The sequence below is a fragment of the Prosopis cineraria genome, unplaced genomic scaffold (genome assembly GCF_029017545.1).
Source record: "Prosopis cineraria cultivar Desert tree isolate PC_DT_omini unplaced genomic scaffold, ASM2901754v1 PC57, whole genome shotgun sequence".
NCBI lineage: Eukaryota > Viridiplantae > Streptophyta > Magnoliopsida > Fabales > Fabaceae > Prosopis > Prosopis cineraria.
The window spans coordinates 15,214-32,151 of NW_026555387.1; the positions used below are offsets into that span (position 1 = coordinate 15,214).

A 16,938-nucleotide genomic window follows, 5' to 3' on the forward strand; every position below is an offset into this window, starting at 1 on the left:
GTAGGGTGTTTAATAAAGATAAATATAAAAATATATAATTAATTTAAAAGTAGGTGACTACATTATTGAGGGTGAGATTCGGTTAAAAATGTCTTGTATTTTTTAATAAAGTGAGTAGTTAATTTCATTTTTCAGTCTAATTCAATGAAAATAAAAAATGAAAAGTTAAAAAGTAAAAGAAAATTTAAAAGTACATGAGTGTGTCTAAAAGTTTAAAAAATTCTCAATAAAACTTTATAGGATATACTTCCTTTGTTAAAAAATGTAAGACATTTTGAGTCTTTCAAGATATAATCATTGTCTTTTTTTAAAAATGTCTCTATTGATGAATGATTTTATATTTATTATAGAGTGTTTTATAAAAAGAAATATAAAAATATGATGTTAGTTTAAAAGTAGGTAATTATTTTATTAAATGATGAGATTTGGTTAAAAATATTTTATATTTTTGAGCAAGGAGAATAGTAATTAATTGAGGGAATGACATTAAGGGTCCTAAAAACAGAGTTTATTGTACTCAGGTCCTAAATTAATCTGCAATTGTTTTCTAAGCCTTGAGGCCCCAATTGCAATATTTTTTTTGGAGCAAAAGTACTATTTTGCCTTTTGTTTGATTTAAATTTAGAACCTGCGTGAACCCTCGAAGCAACAGAATAAATCATGCACGATACAATATCCACTATACACAAGACGATGTCCACACATGCTCAACAGAAAGTCCATGCATTTTGAGTATTTTACTAGCTTAGGTTTTAACAAAAATGACTAGGCAGACCATGCACAACACAACATCCACTATGCACCAGATTATGTTCACACATGCTCAACAAAAAATCCATGCATTTTGAATATTTCACTAGCCTAAGCTCAACAAAATGATTAGTTAGGCAGATCATGCATAACACAACATTCACTATGCACAAAATAATGTCCACACATGCTCAACAGAAAGTCCATGCATTTTGAGTATTTCACTAGCCTAGGCTAACAAAAATGATTAGGTAAATCATGCATAACATAACATCCACTATGCAACAAACTATATTTACGTATGCTCAACAAAAAATCCATGCATTTCGAATGTTTTATTAACCTAGGCTCAACAAAATGATTAGTTAGGTAGACCATGCATAACACAACATTCACTATGCACAAGACGATACCCACAGATGCTCAACAAAAAATCCATACAATTTCAATATTAAGAAGGATAATTGCATCAGATATGTAGAATTTCATATTGGTATTGGCTTAGGTATTAAAACAAGTAATCACATGAAATTGGACATGATATTTCAAGTTTGATATGTACAAAAAGTTAGTCACTATATTTAAAATATCTAACAGTTGCTTCTCTATATAAAAAAAAATTGTGGTTCCCAATTACCCAAAAAATATAACTTGGAAATGCTTTCATATACGTAATAATAGTTGCCTATATATATCAAAAAGGAACAATATGACTACTTCTCATACTGGGTTAGGATTCTTACATATCTTGCCATTTTGTCCAGCCTCCCACATTTTAAGCAATGATAAATCTTCTTTTATTTTAATCTGCAATGAACAAATTAATTTAGATAAATGTCTACATATAGAAGCCCAACTTTTATTTTACATAACTCAAAGTTAAATATAAACAACTCAAAGTTCATTATTGCAAAGCAAATATTCCAACATCTTTGACAACATATTTTTTTCACATTAGGAGTCATATTTTATTCAATTCAAATATCAAAGTCTAATATGAACAAGTCAATCATCACTATTGTACAATAATTAATTCACTCTAAAACTTTTACAGCCAACTTAATAGTTTAACAACCTTTAGCTTATATCAGTAGGTTAGGCTTAACAAAATGCACAAGTAGGCAAATAATGTATAACAATACCCACTATGCACAACATAAGGTTATATATTCTCAACTGAAAATCCATATGATTCTACTTTATCAATAGGTTAAATTTAATAAAATGTTCAAGTAAGGCAAATAGTGCACAACACAACATCTATTATGCACAACGCAAGATTCATATATTCTCACTTAAAAGTCATGTGATTTTAATTTATCATTAGGCTATGCTTAATAAAATACACAACAGCTCAAAGTTTATTTTTGCAAGACAAATACTTCAACATTTTTGATAGGAAATTTTCTTCATATTGGATCATATTTTATTCAGTTCACATGTAAAAGTCCAATACGAGCAAGTTAACTTTTATTATTGTACAATAATAAATCCACTTTAAAATTTTTATGGCCAAAATGGTTTAGCAACTTTTTACTTAGATTAGCAGTAAAATCATAAAATAAACAAGTAAACTTGCAAGCTTAAACATCTGTGTTTTACACGAGAGACTTATTACAACTTCAACAACTAAAAGACATACATGCACCGAATCAACGAGGAAGAAACAAAATTGAAGATCCTTACCTCTAAACAATAATGATAGAAGCTTCAAGAAACAGATAATGTCGCTCGAATAAGGAAGACGAAGAAGATCAGCAATGGCTAGCGATGTGCAAGGAAAGAGAGGAAAAATCATAAATTATGCTTCATTTATCAACATCCACGACTTTTACACTTATCTACATTGGCAATGATCAACAACAATAACGTAATGATTGTTGAAATGAGAAAGAAGACAAGAAAAACAGTGAATCGTATTCATTTGTTTTGTTTCTTTGAGGGTTCGTGTATCATTTTTGATTTAAATTAAACAAAAGGAAAAATAATATTTTTGCTCTAAAAAAATATTACAATTAGGGCCCTAAGACCTATAAAGTAATTTTAGATTGATTTAAGCCCTAAGCATAATAAAATTTTTTTTAGGACCTTCATGTCATTCCCCTTAGGCCATGTTTGGTACATCAGAATTGTGAAAAGGGAAATGGAATTGGACATGGAATTCTTCAGTTGGCTTGTTTGGTATATCAGAATTGCTTTCTTGAAGGAATCTGATTCCATTAAAATTGATGGAATCCAATTCTATTGTAGAAACCATGGAATCCACCAACTCAACATGGAATTGGCTTATGTGTCATTAAAAAAAATAAAATAAAAAGTATTTTGAGCTTTAAAAGTACATTCTTTATTTTTTTATTGTTAAGTTTTTCATTAAAAAAAATAAAATAAAGGGTATTTTGATTTTTTATATTTTAAATACATATACTTATTAAAATTATATTATGATTCCATCTTCATACCAAATACACTTTTAAAATTCAATTCAATTCTGATTCTGATTTTAATTTTAATTTTGATTCCGATTCTATCAAAAACTCTTCTATCATACCAAAAGAAGCCTTAATTAATTTCGAACTGTACCAAATTCTTCCTAAAATTAATTAGAACCCCGATAAAGCCGATTCTCGTGAGCAGCTCTTCGTCGACGAACAAGCGTTCCACACTCCGTCGGACACCGTCCACCGTTGTCAGCCCTGCGTGGTTGTTCTCGGGCAACCAGTGAAGACGGTTCGAACCCTAGGGCTTTTTCTACTCCCAAAATCCGGTGGGATTGATTTGTTCAATCTGGCTTTGAATCTAGATATGAATTTGTTCCCCGCGTCACATGTTCCCAGCGTGGCTGTTTTTGCTTTGTTTTAAATTTTTCATTTTAATTTGGCTCTGAATCTGGTCGTGTAATCGTTGAACCTTGACGCTTTTGAATTTGGGAATATTTACGCGTGGAGTTTGCTTTTTTTTTTTTTTTTGATACTAGTTTTTGCTTGAATGGTGCGTAATGGACTACTATACTTCTTCCCTCTTCATTGAAATTACTAGCGACTTATACGATTTGGGTCGTGTTGTTTTACAATGTTGGATTTGTGTGTATTGGCATTCTGTTTATTAATCTTTTTATATTATCATCAATTTTGGAAAATTCTCGAGGTGTTTGTGATGTATTATCTTGTAACTGACTTGGTTCGAGTTGTGTAAAGTATGTGGAACAAAAATTAAAAGGGTATTATATTATCTGTGCATATTTATCTATGTAGCCGACCTCACCTAGTGGGATAAAGGCTTGTTGTTGTTGTTGTTTATTATCTGTGCATATTTCAAAGATTTCAGTGGGGACAGATGCCCCCATTGAGTGTAGTATAGGTCCGCTTATGCTTGTATTGGTATTATTAAAAAGCTGCCATTGAGTGAGAGAGCTTAAGATTTGAATTGTTGGCAACACTGCTACTTTGGTTTCGATGTCAGGCAGTTGTAATAGAACGTCTTTCATTCCATGACACGCTATTAGTTCAATGTAGCCAAAACTGGGGGGGCCAGATAGTCTGCTATGCTTGTGGGAAGAATCATGATTGTCTTAAAATAAACTTAAAGAATTATTTTGGGAGGAGGGGATTGAGGAAATAATTAAGAAATGAACTTCTCATTTGATTTATAAAAGATAAAATTTAAGGTATGCAGTTCCTAAATTTACAGCCATGTGATTGATTGGTGGTCTAGGTGGCATAACCAGGACTTGGTTTACGGACTTCTCTCCTATTACTTGAGAAAATTTTCTTACCATTTTTTGGTATGTGCCCTATGCACGTTAGGAAATTAGGGTAAAGGAAAACAGCCTGTAATGCTTTTGTTTGAGAATGAGATTGCTGCAGCAAAGCATGCAGGCTATATATATCAAGATGATCTGAGGTTGTTTTGCATGGTTTTTACTTCACGACTGTTCTTGAATTAGATAATTTGGACTGAATGTGATGCGTAGGATAGGAAGAATAGAGAAGAATAGAGAGGAAGGAGAGAGAAGGGACGAGAGGATTTCTGAATAGTACTCAGGACTTATTATTTCAAAACATATGGATGAATTACATAGAGTTTGTTTTTATAGGTCTCCCTAGAATAGGCTAATGGTCTAATGGTAACTAACCATAACTGAATGAATTATCCTCTAATTATCTATTTACACATCAATAACCCCCCTTCAAGAACCCTTGACCTCAAGGGTTAGAAATAACAAAACTAGGGTGCTGTTTCTGTAACTGAAACAAAGAAATCCAGCTAGCCTCTTCATCTGGAAGGTTCTTCCATTTCACAAGAACTTCCATGATAATCCTGCCTTTTCTTCTACCCCTTTGTTCGTTCAATATTTTCTATGGAATTAAATCTGAAGGAGATTCTGGCCAATCAATAGGGGGATGCCGCTGCTTTACTGAAGGATCAGGGCATAATTTGAGCAATGAGACATGAAAAGTGGAGTGAACCCTTGATTCTAGAGGTAATTCCAGTTTATATGCTACTGGCCCTATCTTGTTACAGATTCTATAGGGCCCAAAATATCTCGGGGCTAATTTCTGAGAGCTTCTCGAGGCTGCAGAAATCTGATGATAAGGCTGTAACTTCAGAAATACCCATTGTCCTACCTCAAACTCTCTATCACTTCTGTGTAAATCTGCTTTCTGCTTCATTCTATTCACAGCCCTATTGAGATGATATTTTACCATTGCTAGAGTCTCTTCTCTTGCTGAAAAAGTTCTGCCAACAGCTTCTACTACCACATCTCTAGGCAAATATGGAATATGCATATTTACTAAAACGATCAATGACTACCCAAATTGTGTCTTTCTCATTTGATTTGGGCAACGCTTCTATAAAATCCATGGTCACACTCTCTCAAACTTGACTGGGAATAGGTAAAGGTTGTAGCAACCCAGGATAAGCCAGCAACCCAGGATAAGCCACTGATTCAGCCTTACATCTTGCACATGTATCACAGTGCCTTACAAATTCCTTAATGTCATCAAATAATTTTTGCCACCAAAACAACCTTTTGATTCTTTGATAAGTAGCTTATACCCCTGGATGTCCTCCTTGTGGACTTGCATGAAGCCATTCTAGTGTTTTCTGCCTTACGCTAGGAATATTCCCCACCACTAATCTGCCATTCCTTCTTAAATGCTGACCATCCCAGGAATAATTACCTTCTACACCTCCCTTTAGTTGCAAATGAGCTTTTAAAGCCCTCAAATCAACATCCTCATCCCAACTTTTTTGGATTTCCAGAAAAAGGAATTCTGATCAGGTCTGCAGAGATACTTGGAAAAATTCACCTTTTGGCATCCTTGAAAGAGCATCAGCTGCATTATTGTCGTTGACCCTTCTATAATGGATCTCATAATCATATCCTATAAGTTTGGTCGCCCAATACATTTGAAATGCAGTTTTAAGCTTCTGGTCTAACAAGTATTTAAGACTTTGCTGATCAGTTCTAATAATAAACCGCCTTCCTTCCAGATATTGATGCCAATGTTCCACAGCTTGTACTACCCCTAACAATTCCTTCTCATAGATAGAGAGATTCAGATGTCTAGGAGCCAAAGCCTTGCTGAAAAAGGCAATAGGTTGACCCTTTTGCATTAGAAGAGCACCAATGCCCGAGCTACAAGCATCAGTTTCAACCACAAACACTGGCGGAAAATCTGGAAGAGCAAGAACAGGGGCTGCCACCAGTGTTTCTTTCAACCTTTTGAATGTAGCAGCAGCCAATTCTGACCACTGGAAGTTATTCTTCTTAAGCAGTTCAGTTAGGGGTTTAGTTAAGGAACCATAGCCCCTAATAAACATCCTATAATAACCCGCAACTCCCAAAAATGATCTTAGTTGTTTTACTGTGGTTGGTTCAGGCCAATTCATGACTGCTTTGATCTTCTTGGGATCTGTTGCAACAACTCCTCCACTTATAATGTGTCCCAAATATTCTACTTTGGTTGCAGCAAAAGTTCACTTGCTTTCCTTCACAAAAAAACAATTTTTCCTTAGAATTTCTAGAATCACCTGCAAGTGTCATGTGTGAGATTCTAAACAAGGACTATAAATCAAAATATCATCAAAGGAAACCAAGATAAATTTTCATAAATACTCCCTGGATATACTATTCATGGTTCCCTGAAAAGTTGCGGGTGCATTAGTGAGCCCAAAAGACATCACTAACCATTCATAGTGACTTGAATGACTACGAAAGGCTGTTTTATGGATATTTGCAGGCTCCATTCGGATTTGATGATAACCCGCTTTTAGATCCAGCTTAGTAAACCATTTAGCAGCCCTTAATTCATCCAAAAGCTCTTCCACCAGCGGAATAGGGTATTTATTCTTGACCGTCCTCTTATTCAGCTCTCTATAATCAATGCACATGCGCCATGACCCATCCTTCTTTTTCACCAACACAATTGGTGAAGAAAATGGTGAGCTACTTTCTTGAATTATTTGAGATTGTAACAGCTCCTTCACCATATCTTCAATAGCATTCTTTTGAGCTGCTGGATATCGGTAAGGTCTTAAATTGACTGGATCAGAACCTTCTTGCAGAATAATAGGATGGTTGTGGCCCTCTCTCAAAGGGGGAAGAGATTTAGGCTCCTTGAATACATCTGAAAATTCCATCAACACACCTTGTACCAATTTTTTAGAACCCTTCTCCCCTTGCAACTGAAAGTAACACCATTCTTCATCCTCCTTTTCCACTAGTTGCAGCATAAACATCTGTCCTCCAGCTTCTAATTCATTTTCAATCTTTTTAAAATCAACAATTTTACACCCTACAGGTAGATCCTTGAGACTACAATTTACATACTTTCCCATTATACCAAAAGGTCATGGACAGTTTGTCATAATCCCAATAAGCCTGATGGATGGTTTTAAGCCAAGATAAACCTAAAACCATGTCATAGGTCTTAACTTCCATTATCTGAAAGTCCCCTGCGAACTCTTCACCTTGCATCTTCCACTTCACCCCCTTTAAAATCCGATATACTTTCAATTTTCCACCCCCTGCCACTTCCACTTCTACCACAGGGTTGAAATTGACCTTCCACCCAAGCTTCCTAGCCAAGTCATAGTCCTTGTAGGCATGAGAAGCTCCATTATCTATGAGAATTTGTACTTGCCTTTGACCCACATATCCTGTAATTCTCATAGCCGAGGGTCCCACACTTCCTTGTATTGCATGTAGTGAAATTTGCAAACATTCAGAGTGTTCTGGAATGTATTCGAATTTTTCTGGTGCTTCAACGTCTGGATTCATGTCTTCCTCAGCTTCCTTGAGCCCCTTTTCTTCCAATTCAATGGGTTGCAACTGCATTCTTTGAGTCTGAGAGTAGATATGATCTTTGGAAAAAGGTTGCCAACAGTAGAAACATAAGTTTTTGGCCCGTAATTCCCTTACTTCTTCTGGGGTCAGCGTTCTTGTGTTGCTAGCATTTATTCTTGAAGACCCAGCCCCTATGTGCGAAGAAACAGAGGCAAAAGAAGCTGTCTTGGGTGCGAAAGGAAGAGAATTAGAAGACTGGACTGTTTTACTCTTACTAAAAGAAGACCAAATACTGCCAGATGGAGTCTTCGCCTCTCTCCACCTAGTCGCTCCCTTCGGTTCGCTTGGATAAGTATCCAAGACACCCCCTTGCAGTCTCGACTCGGAGTTTCGACCCAACTGAAACTGACGCTGTCTCGGATCTGTGCCACGTGTCTTCGTCTGTGCTTTCTATTGATTTACCTCATGAGTACGTGCTATATTTCTCGCTTCTCTTAACATTCTTGGCTTGAACATCTGTACTTGAGTTGCAAATTCTTCCTCCAAGCCTGCTGTATACGTTTGAACGAGATACTCTTTCGAAAGTCTGATCTCGTCGACTATGGCATCAAACTCATCATCGAATTCTTCAAGGGAACCGGTTTGTCAAAGCTTCATGAGATCTTCCATGGGAGCCTCATAGGTAGGTCCGAACCTCTGCTTGAATTCTTCCACATATTCTTCCCACGTCCATCGGCCACCTTCATCTGATGTTGTAAGTCCTTGATGCCATTGCCACGCCTTCTCATTAAGGTGCAAACTTGCCATAAGCACCTTCCAGTCTTCAGGTGTATTATCTATTTGAAAATAGAACTCACACTTCAAGATCCATCCCAAGATATTACTTCTTTGGAATCTGGGAAACTCCATTTTTGTAAAACGCGTGCGAGGCTGATACTCCTGGTTTTCAGGTCTGGGTTGTCCTCTGCGCTAGTTATGACTGGCCCTTCCCTCATCGGATGTATTAGTGTGATCACATACTATCTGAGTGACCTGGTTGGTGAGAGCTTGGACGTCACTTGGGAGATTAGCCAATCTGGCAAAGGCGTCTTCCAGTGCATGAAGTTGGCCTTCATTGTTGTCTACCATGGTAGGTTGCAATCTCTGTGCTCTTGTTTTAGGCATACAGGCCGAGAACTGCTAGCTCTGATACCATTGATGCGTAGGATAGGAAGAATAGAGAAGAATAGAGAGAGAGGAGAGAGAAGGGATGAGAGGACTTCTGAATAGTACTCAGGACTTATTCTTTCAAAACATATGGATGAATTACATAGAATTTGTTTTTATAAGTCTCCCTAGGATAGGCTAACGGTCTAACAGTAACTAACCGTAATTGAATGAATTATCCTCTAATTATCTATTTGCACATCAGAATGTTTGCAGAGGTGCCATTATCTTCACAGTAACCAATAGCTTCATCCCTATTAACAGCCTTATAATGCAACTGTATATGCTTATTTAAAAAAAATGATTTAACTATAAATTTTTTTTTATGATGTCATATGGCTTAACTGGTAGTGTAACTGGTTAAACCAATTAACTTGAGATCTGGTAGCTTTTTTGGGGCCGCTGTTGGTGTTGGGTTTTAGGGCATTTAAGAGTCTCTTGTTATTTTTTAAATATTTTTTTAAGTTATTGACTAATATTGATATAAAACAGTTATGAAGAATGCCTTTGCAAGTGCTTCTGCAATCACAGACCAAAGGCAAAAAATAGAGCAGTATAAACAAATTCTTTCTGCTGTTATTGCATCAAATGACATCATTCAGGCAAGGAGATTTATAGATCACAGTTAAGTTTCTCTCCTTCTCATATAGGATTTGTTGGTTGCCTGAATTACAACTATCTAATGTGCTTTGATTGCATGGATTTGTCTTGTTTGGAAATTGCAGTGTTGTCAGATGTTGTTCCATTAGTAGTATCACGACAACTTTTGCAGACCTTTGCCCAAGAATTGGGAAGATTGCAGCCAGAGGCACAGAAAGAGATTGCCCATTATGCCCTTGCTGAGATTCAGCCTCGTGTTGTGTCATTTGAGGAGCAGGTTTAACTTTTTTAACATCAGTTCTTGCTTGTAATTTTAACTTTTTCAATAATAAACACTTATATTTGCCCTTGAGGATGAGAATTATTATTTTTAGCTTCTCAAAATAGTGGATAATTCTTGGAAGTGTCGGATGTGGTTATCAGTGGGACAGCTTTCTCATTTTGCCGTATTTTCCTTCGTTCGCTAACTCTCAGTTGTTAAGAATCCTCAAAGTAGTATATAGATATTTCATACTTCTTTATCAATCATAGTTCCATTGCTTTTGGGAAAATATATTAGTACACAAAAAATAAAGACAATTTAGCTATTGCAAACACAACTTTACAATATGGCACCGTTGTATAAATTGCAGTGAGGTGGTAGTGAGTGATAGGAGATGAGGGTCGAGGTCTTAAAAAGCGGAAAAAAAAAGTAGTTTATCTGTGAGTAATTCTTGTATTTCTTTCATCTTAAATTCTATCCTTCCTTTATACTGATTGTTATGGTTCTTAATATAGGTTTTAATTATTAGAGAGAAACTTGCAGAGTTATATGAGTCTGAGCAGGAATGGTCAAAAGCAGCTCAGATGCTCAGTGGCATTGATCTTGATTCTGGAATGAGGTCTAGCATAATTATTAACCTCTTCTATCTATTTGCATGTCATAAAATTCAGTACATGCAGTTTTGTTGTTACTAAGTTCTTGTTTGTCAAATTTTTGGCAGATCAATTGATGATACATTCAGGCTGGCTAAGTGCATCCAAATTGCTCGTTTATATCTTGGGGTATTGATATTACTCTAATTCATGACTGGTGGCATGTCTATTTCTTATTCTTGGCACATGTGATAATTCATTGGCATAACTTCTATATGGCTGACATATAAACTAACAGCACTTCAAGAGGCTGGAAAAGTGATTAAAAGCCTACATTATTGAGATTTATTTGATCTTTTAGTGCCTTTTAATCCTTGTTTTAACAATTTTTTATCTCATGTCTTTTTTAAGAGGAGTTGGAAAGGGGAAAAATGTTAATCTCCATCATGCTATTGAGATCGATTATAAATTGACTAATTTTTAGTGCTTGAAGCAGAATACCAGTTGTTCCCTATAAAATACTGGAAAATAATGGTTGTCATGATGCCGTTTATGTTTTTAATGCCATAATTATTAAAAATTAGTCTTCTACATTTTGGAACAGTTATTTTTTTGTTTTGGGTTTATTTGCAGGATGATGATGCTGTTAATGCTGAAGCTTTTATTAATAAAGCATCATTCTTGGTTAGCAATAGTCAGCAAGAAGTACTGAATTTACAGTACAAGGTGTGAACATTCATAGCCACTTAATGGTAAATGAGATAAGTATGCTAATCACTTTTTGCTTTTGCTTTTACTGATGTTTTTCCTTCTGTTTTCCCCATTTTTTCCAGGTTTGTTATGCAAGGATTTTAGATTTAAAGAGGAAGTTTTTGGAAGCAGCCTTACGATATTATGATATATCTCAAATTGAAAAGCGGCAAATAGGGGATGAGTATGTATCTTGCATATTATTTGTTTTTTGTTCCTTCCTTTTGCTCTTGATCATCATCATCATCATCATCAATATGTTTAATTTATGTATCAATATCACTATATACAAATAAATGTTTAGCAAGCCTCTATATTCATAAGCTATGAATACTGTGACACATTTCTTTGATTCTGGGTAATATATGGGGAAAATGTGTTTGAACAAGAAGGTGCATGCACATTTCTTGGATTCTTTTTTTAAACATTTCTTTATCCTGTTAGGATACCTTCAATCTCCAATTGGCAATGTATCCTGTAGCAAGTATTAGTTTTTTTTTTTTTTAATTTGGCAATGCTTGCAGATCCTGAGTTTAATCATTTATTAACTTAAGTCAATAAGATATCATAAAAAAGTGGTGAAGTTGTCAACTGTTTTGTAATGCTTAATAGAATTCTCATTACTTGTGTTTCATCATATTTGTTTAAAGAGTTCAGGAACCCTACATGTTATCAACAGCATTGCTGAAGGTGTCTTACTGATGTTTTGAATAGATTTAACATTTTGTCATAACTGACTAGAATTCTTAACCATTTTTGGTAGGCAAAAGGGGGAAAGGAACATAAAAGATTATATAACGCTCATGGCCTAATTAGAGAAAGGTTATGGATGCCTTGGATATATTAATGGTCTGGTGTCATCTGGTATAGGCACCTGGAGACAGGAACAAAACTATAAGCTTAATATCATTTTTATTTTTTGTGCTTAATCATATTTGACGTGCAATGGATGTTTGTCATTTTGATAAATATGTGCTAACTTTCTATAACAGGGTGATAGAAGATGCACTCAAACAAGCTTTACCTGCTGCTGTTACATGTACAATTTTGGCAGCTGCAGGACCTCAACGTTCTCGTGTTCTTGCTACATTATATAAGGTGATGCTTCAATTATGAAACAAAAAGATAAATGTCAGTTATGTGCTTGTAATTCTACTGTTCGACTAAAATTTTGGTGCCTTTATTAGGATGAACGTTGCTCAAAACTGAAAATTTATCCAATACTGCAAAAGGTGTCTCTCTCTCTCCCCCCCGCCCCCCATTTCTCAATTTACAAGATTTCTATTCTGATTATACAATGTCAACTCTTAATATATCAGGTGTACTTGGAGAGAATTCTGAGAAAGCCTGAAATTGATGCATTTGCAGAAGAATTGAAAGCGCACCAGGTTACATCTGCATACTTTGTATTTTTGTTTTGTTTGAGGCCATACACTGTATGTCTGAGCATTTGCTTGTCCCACAGAAAGCCCTTCTTCCAGACAATTTTACTGTGCTGGACCGTGCAATGATTGAGCATAATCTACTGAGTGCAAGCAAACTTTACACAAATATTAGGTTTGAGAAACCACATGTCCATTTGATTGCTTCCCTTACGCCCTTACGCCCATTTTATTTTAACATTGATGCTACAATCTAGATGACTTGCCTTTTAACCTGGTTTATGTTTCCATTGTAGCTTTGATGAGTTAGGAACACTGTTGGGAATTCCACCACACAAGGTAAATCATTTTACCTCAATGGTTTAGAAAAGAGCAATTAATAGCAGGGTGTTCCATAGAAGAGTCTTCTCATTTGCATCACAACTCTTTGTTCATAACCTATGTTGGATTTATTGTCAAATTTATATTACTGGTCAAAATAAATGGTGAAATAAGGCCAGCAAATGAAGTCTTCTGCATGATGACAACGTTATGTAAATTTGCTGAAAGGCAACCAGAGGCAACAACTCATGTGATTTCTTTTGATTCTCCGAATAATTTGAGTGCAGGCTGAGAAGATAGCATCAAGAATGATTTATGAGGATCGGATGAGGGGATCTATTGATCAGGTACAAATAACCATTATAATCTAATTTTTTTTTCTTGTAAATGAATTTTGGATCGTGGAAAAAGCATCATTAAATAGAAAGTGATAGAAAAAAGAGCTGTGAAAAGGTAACCTGAATTACAAAAGCCAAAGTAACAGGAGCTGCTGATCAATTTAGTTCACTGATATCTTTTTCGATGTCCAAAAATGAAGTCCAAATAGCTTTCCACTGAGAAGCATCATGAAACTATTAAGAACATCTGATCGCACAAATGTGGCACCAGTAAAAATTACCCTCGAAAATGCATGAAGCACAAAATAACATACATTACCTACATAGAAGAGTGTCCAAAGCCTTTAACTTGCACGAGTTATAGCTCCATTTTAGAAAATCCAACATTCCCCAAAAATATTGCATGAGTTATATAGCCTTTAACTTGTGATGATGTTGGGGAAAGTTAGTGGTGGCTTAAGACAAAGGCAAATGCTATAGAACCTTGGATCTTATATGTTTTTTGCAAACGACCCAAATTAAGATGCATGCTGGGATATGCTGTTGTCCATCATTTGGACAGGCATGGCCAGTCTGTGCGGGATTCACCCATTTTTATCGAGTTTTAATTGTTTTGTCATAATGTTGGATGTTTTGGTGTACCTTTTAAAATTTCTTGTGGAGCGGTTGGTTTAGCCGATGTAGAAATAATACCTCTATGTTGAACAATAAATGAGATATAGAAACATATATTATATCTCTGTATTCATTATTATTTGTAATTATATTTTACCCATCATTTGGATGGCTTGTTTCAGGTTGAAGCTGTCATACATTTTGAGGATGACACAGAAGAGTTACAACGATGGGACCAGCAGGTAATTTTTCTGGATAAAAATCCAATACTGCATAGCATAACATTTGTATGGTTTAAATCTGGAGTCCTCTATATGCTTACAATTTTTAGTTGATTCGACTATTAATTTAATCTTGTTTGAATAATATTTCCCCAAAGAAAAAAAGAATCAAGTGCGAACACTAATAATTTTTATATGGCCAATTCATGTATGTGTCTTAGGAAAACAACATTATGAATTAGAAAAAGAAAAATATTTGTGTACTTGATAAGTTGGCAAGGTTCTGTTTTTTTTTTTTTTGGTCCTTAAATTTACCTGTGCTCCGGGCTTATTTTCTTGCACCCTAATCACCACTGTATATAATCATAGATTCTTACTATTTAACTTGTGATTAGGTATTTTGTGCTGACTCAAACATCATTCATTTCAAAATTTGAATCCTCATGTATTTCTCCAAAATTAACAGTCAGTTTTGAATAAAATTAGACAGGACCATGCATAATATGGATTGAGTGTGTTAAATACAATTTCAAAGTCCGCTTGTCAATAGCCTAAGTCTCATCTTTTTGCCATGTTGGTTAATGGTTATTGTGGTTGCAGATTGTAGGCCTTTGTCAATCACTCAACGATGTTTTGGATAGCATGGCCAAGAAGGGCTTTCCAGTTCCTGTTTGAAGGGGATCATCGATACTTTCTTGTTTATTCATTCTTGGAAAAGCCTCTGATTTTTTTGTTTTTGGGAATATATTTATTGGAAATGACTATATCAATCTGTGATAACATTAATTTTCTGATATATTAGCTTATTTAATGTCAGCCAAGTTTGCCCGAGGCTTTATTTAGTTCACTGTGTTTGTTTGTTTGTTTGTTTTTTTTTTTGGTTTTTGGAATGAAAAGGGAAATATCATTTGACAAGAATATTTACAAAAAATTCGAAATCAGGAGAAATAAAACAAGCTCATTGATGAATGCCTTGGATAAGCTCCTGGGCTTTTTAACAGCATGGTCTTCAAGAATTAACGATACATTGTTTAATTGTAATGCAGTGCAGCATTTTCGTCGTGCTTCATGGTCTTTCCTTATATATGGGGTTAAATGATAATTTCAGTATTAAATTATAAGTTTAAGGGCAGTTTGAATCCTGAATTTGTATTTGGTATATTTTGAATAAAGTATTTAGTTTCTACAAAGCATATGTCTTCAATGATAACGAAGTAAGGTATAAATGTCAAAAGCATAAAATTTACATGCCCTATATTTTAGATAAAAGGTATTTCTAGAAAATGGTTTATATGTGGTCTAGAATTTTGATTTGACTACTAATTATTTAATCTTTTTTTTTTTTAACTCAAAGGGTATAAAAGCACAATTCTAATTTAGCTTGGTTTTAAAATTTTGAGGACAATAAAATTGAAATACAAACAAAATAAAGCATTTTATAATTTTATCCTTTTTCTTGGAATAAAATACAAGGATATACTTTCAGTTTTGTTAAAATTATGGTGACTTCTTTTTTTTTTTTCAAAAAAAAAAACAAATACTTTAGTTAAATTTTTAATATTTTAAGAAATGTGTTATTAAAAATTATAAAATATTTAATTTTATTAATTAAATCTATGTTAAAAAAAATTAAGATTATTAATTTATTTCGATAGCCTAATTATCTGCCTGTGTCTTTTCCAGTTCAAGGAATTTTAAAAATACTATATGAAAATTAATAACATTTAAAGTACGATAAACATAAATTATATTACTCCCTTCGTTAAGAAAATAAAAAAAAATTTAATTAAATTTTATCTAAATAAAATAATTACTTATTTTTAAATTAATATCATTTTTTTATATTCATCCATATTTAATAGGGTATTTTATTTTAAAATAAATATAAAGTAATTTATTTATTAGAGCATTTAAAAAAATGTAATAATTATATATTGAAACACTAAAAATACTTTATATTTTTTAATATTTAATCCTTTAAAAAATGCATTACATTTCTAAATTAAGAGAGTAATTAATTAATCTCTTTTTAAGATTTGTGTTGACATATGTATATGGAATATTATTTTTTTTGATCGAATATATGAAATATTATTTTAGTTCACTCACACTCACACAAACAGATATATATATATATATATATATATATTTAAAAAATTTATTAATTAAATAAGTTACGAAACTAAAAAAATTTAAATATGATTAAAAAAATAAAACATATGTAAGCATTAAAATTATTTTTTAGTAACCTAAATGATCTTGAATTAATATTTATTTTAAAAAATATATTTTGTTTTAAAAATATATGATATAATTAAGGTTGATGGAAATGAAAATATAAAAATTTAGAAAGTTGGTATATAATTTTGAACTTTTAAATGTAGAAAAAGTTTATATAAATTTTAAAAATAAAAGGGTTAAAGATTAATTTGGCTTTTAAATTATAGGCATCTAGAATTCTTATTTTTGTATAATGTTTTTCTTTAATTTTAAAAACGATGCAATTTTACCTCTAACATTAATAAAAACATAAAAAAAAATTGTTAGTGGATCAGAAAATAATAAAAAAAGATACAAAAATTATAGAAAAGAACAAAAAAATTAATCTA

The 16,938-nt window shown here is 33.6% G+C and overlaps 1 protein-coding gene across 1 annotated transcript; it reads left to right on the top strand.

Annotated features, from left to right (window-relative positions):
* Positions 1-3,338: 3,338 nt before the first annotated feature.
* LOC129295143 (COP9 signalosome complex subunit 4-like) lies at positions 3,339-15,176 on the top strand. Its single transcript, XM_054933618.1, has 15 exons — positions 3,339-3,514; positions 9,740-9,871; positions 9,973-10,124; positions 10,625-10,728; positions 10,831-10,891; positions 11,336-11,428; positions 11,536-11,636; positions 12,445-12,550; positions 12,640-12,684; positions 12,772-12,840; positions 12,918-13,009; positions 13,131-13,173; positions 13,443-13,502; positions 14,291-14,350; positions 14,930-15,176. Exons 2-15 carry the CDS (start codon positions 9,742-9,744, stop codon positions 15,002-15,004), a joined length of 1,191 nt encoding a protein of 396 aa, XP_054789593.1. The 5' UTR covers positions 3,339-3,514; positions 9,740-9,741; the 3' UTR covers positions 15,005-15,176.
* Positions 15,177-16,938: the final 1,762 nt, after the last annotated feature.

What these genes read in the sequence shown, in the direction of transcription:
- LOC129295143 (XM_054933618.1), top strand. Translation starts at nt 9,742, where the DNA reads ATGAAGAATGCCTTTGCAAGTGCTTCTGCAATCACAGACCAAAGGCAA. An exon ending in AAGGAGATTTATAGATCACA is followed by an intron (nt 9,872 to 9,972) that starts GTTAAGTTTCTC and finishes TGGAAATTGCAG; the next exon opens with TGTTGTCAGATGTTGTTCCA. An exon ending in TACTGAATTTACAGTACAAG is followed by an intron (nt 11,429 to 11,535) that starts GTGTGAACATTC and finishes CATTTTTTCCAG; the next exon opens with GTTTGTTATGCAAGGATTTT.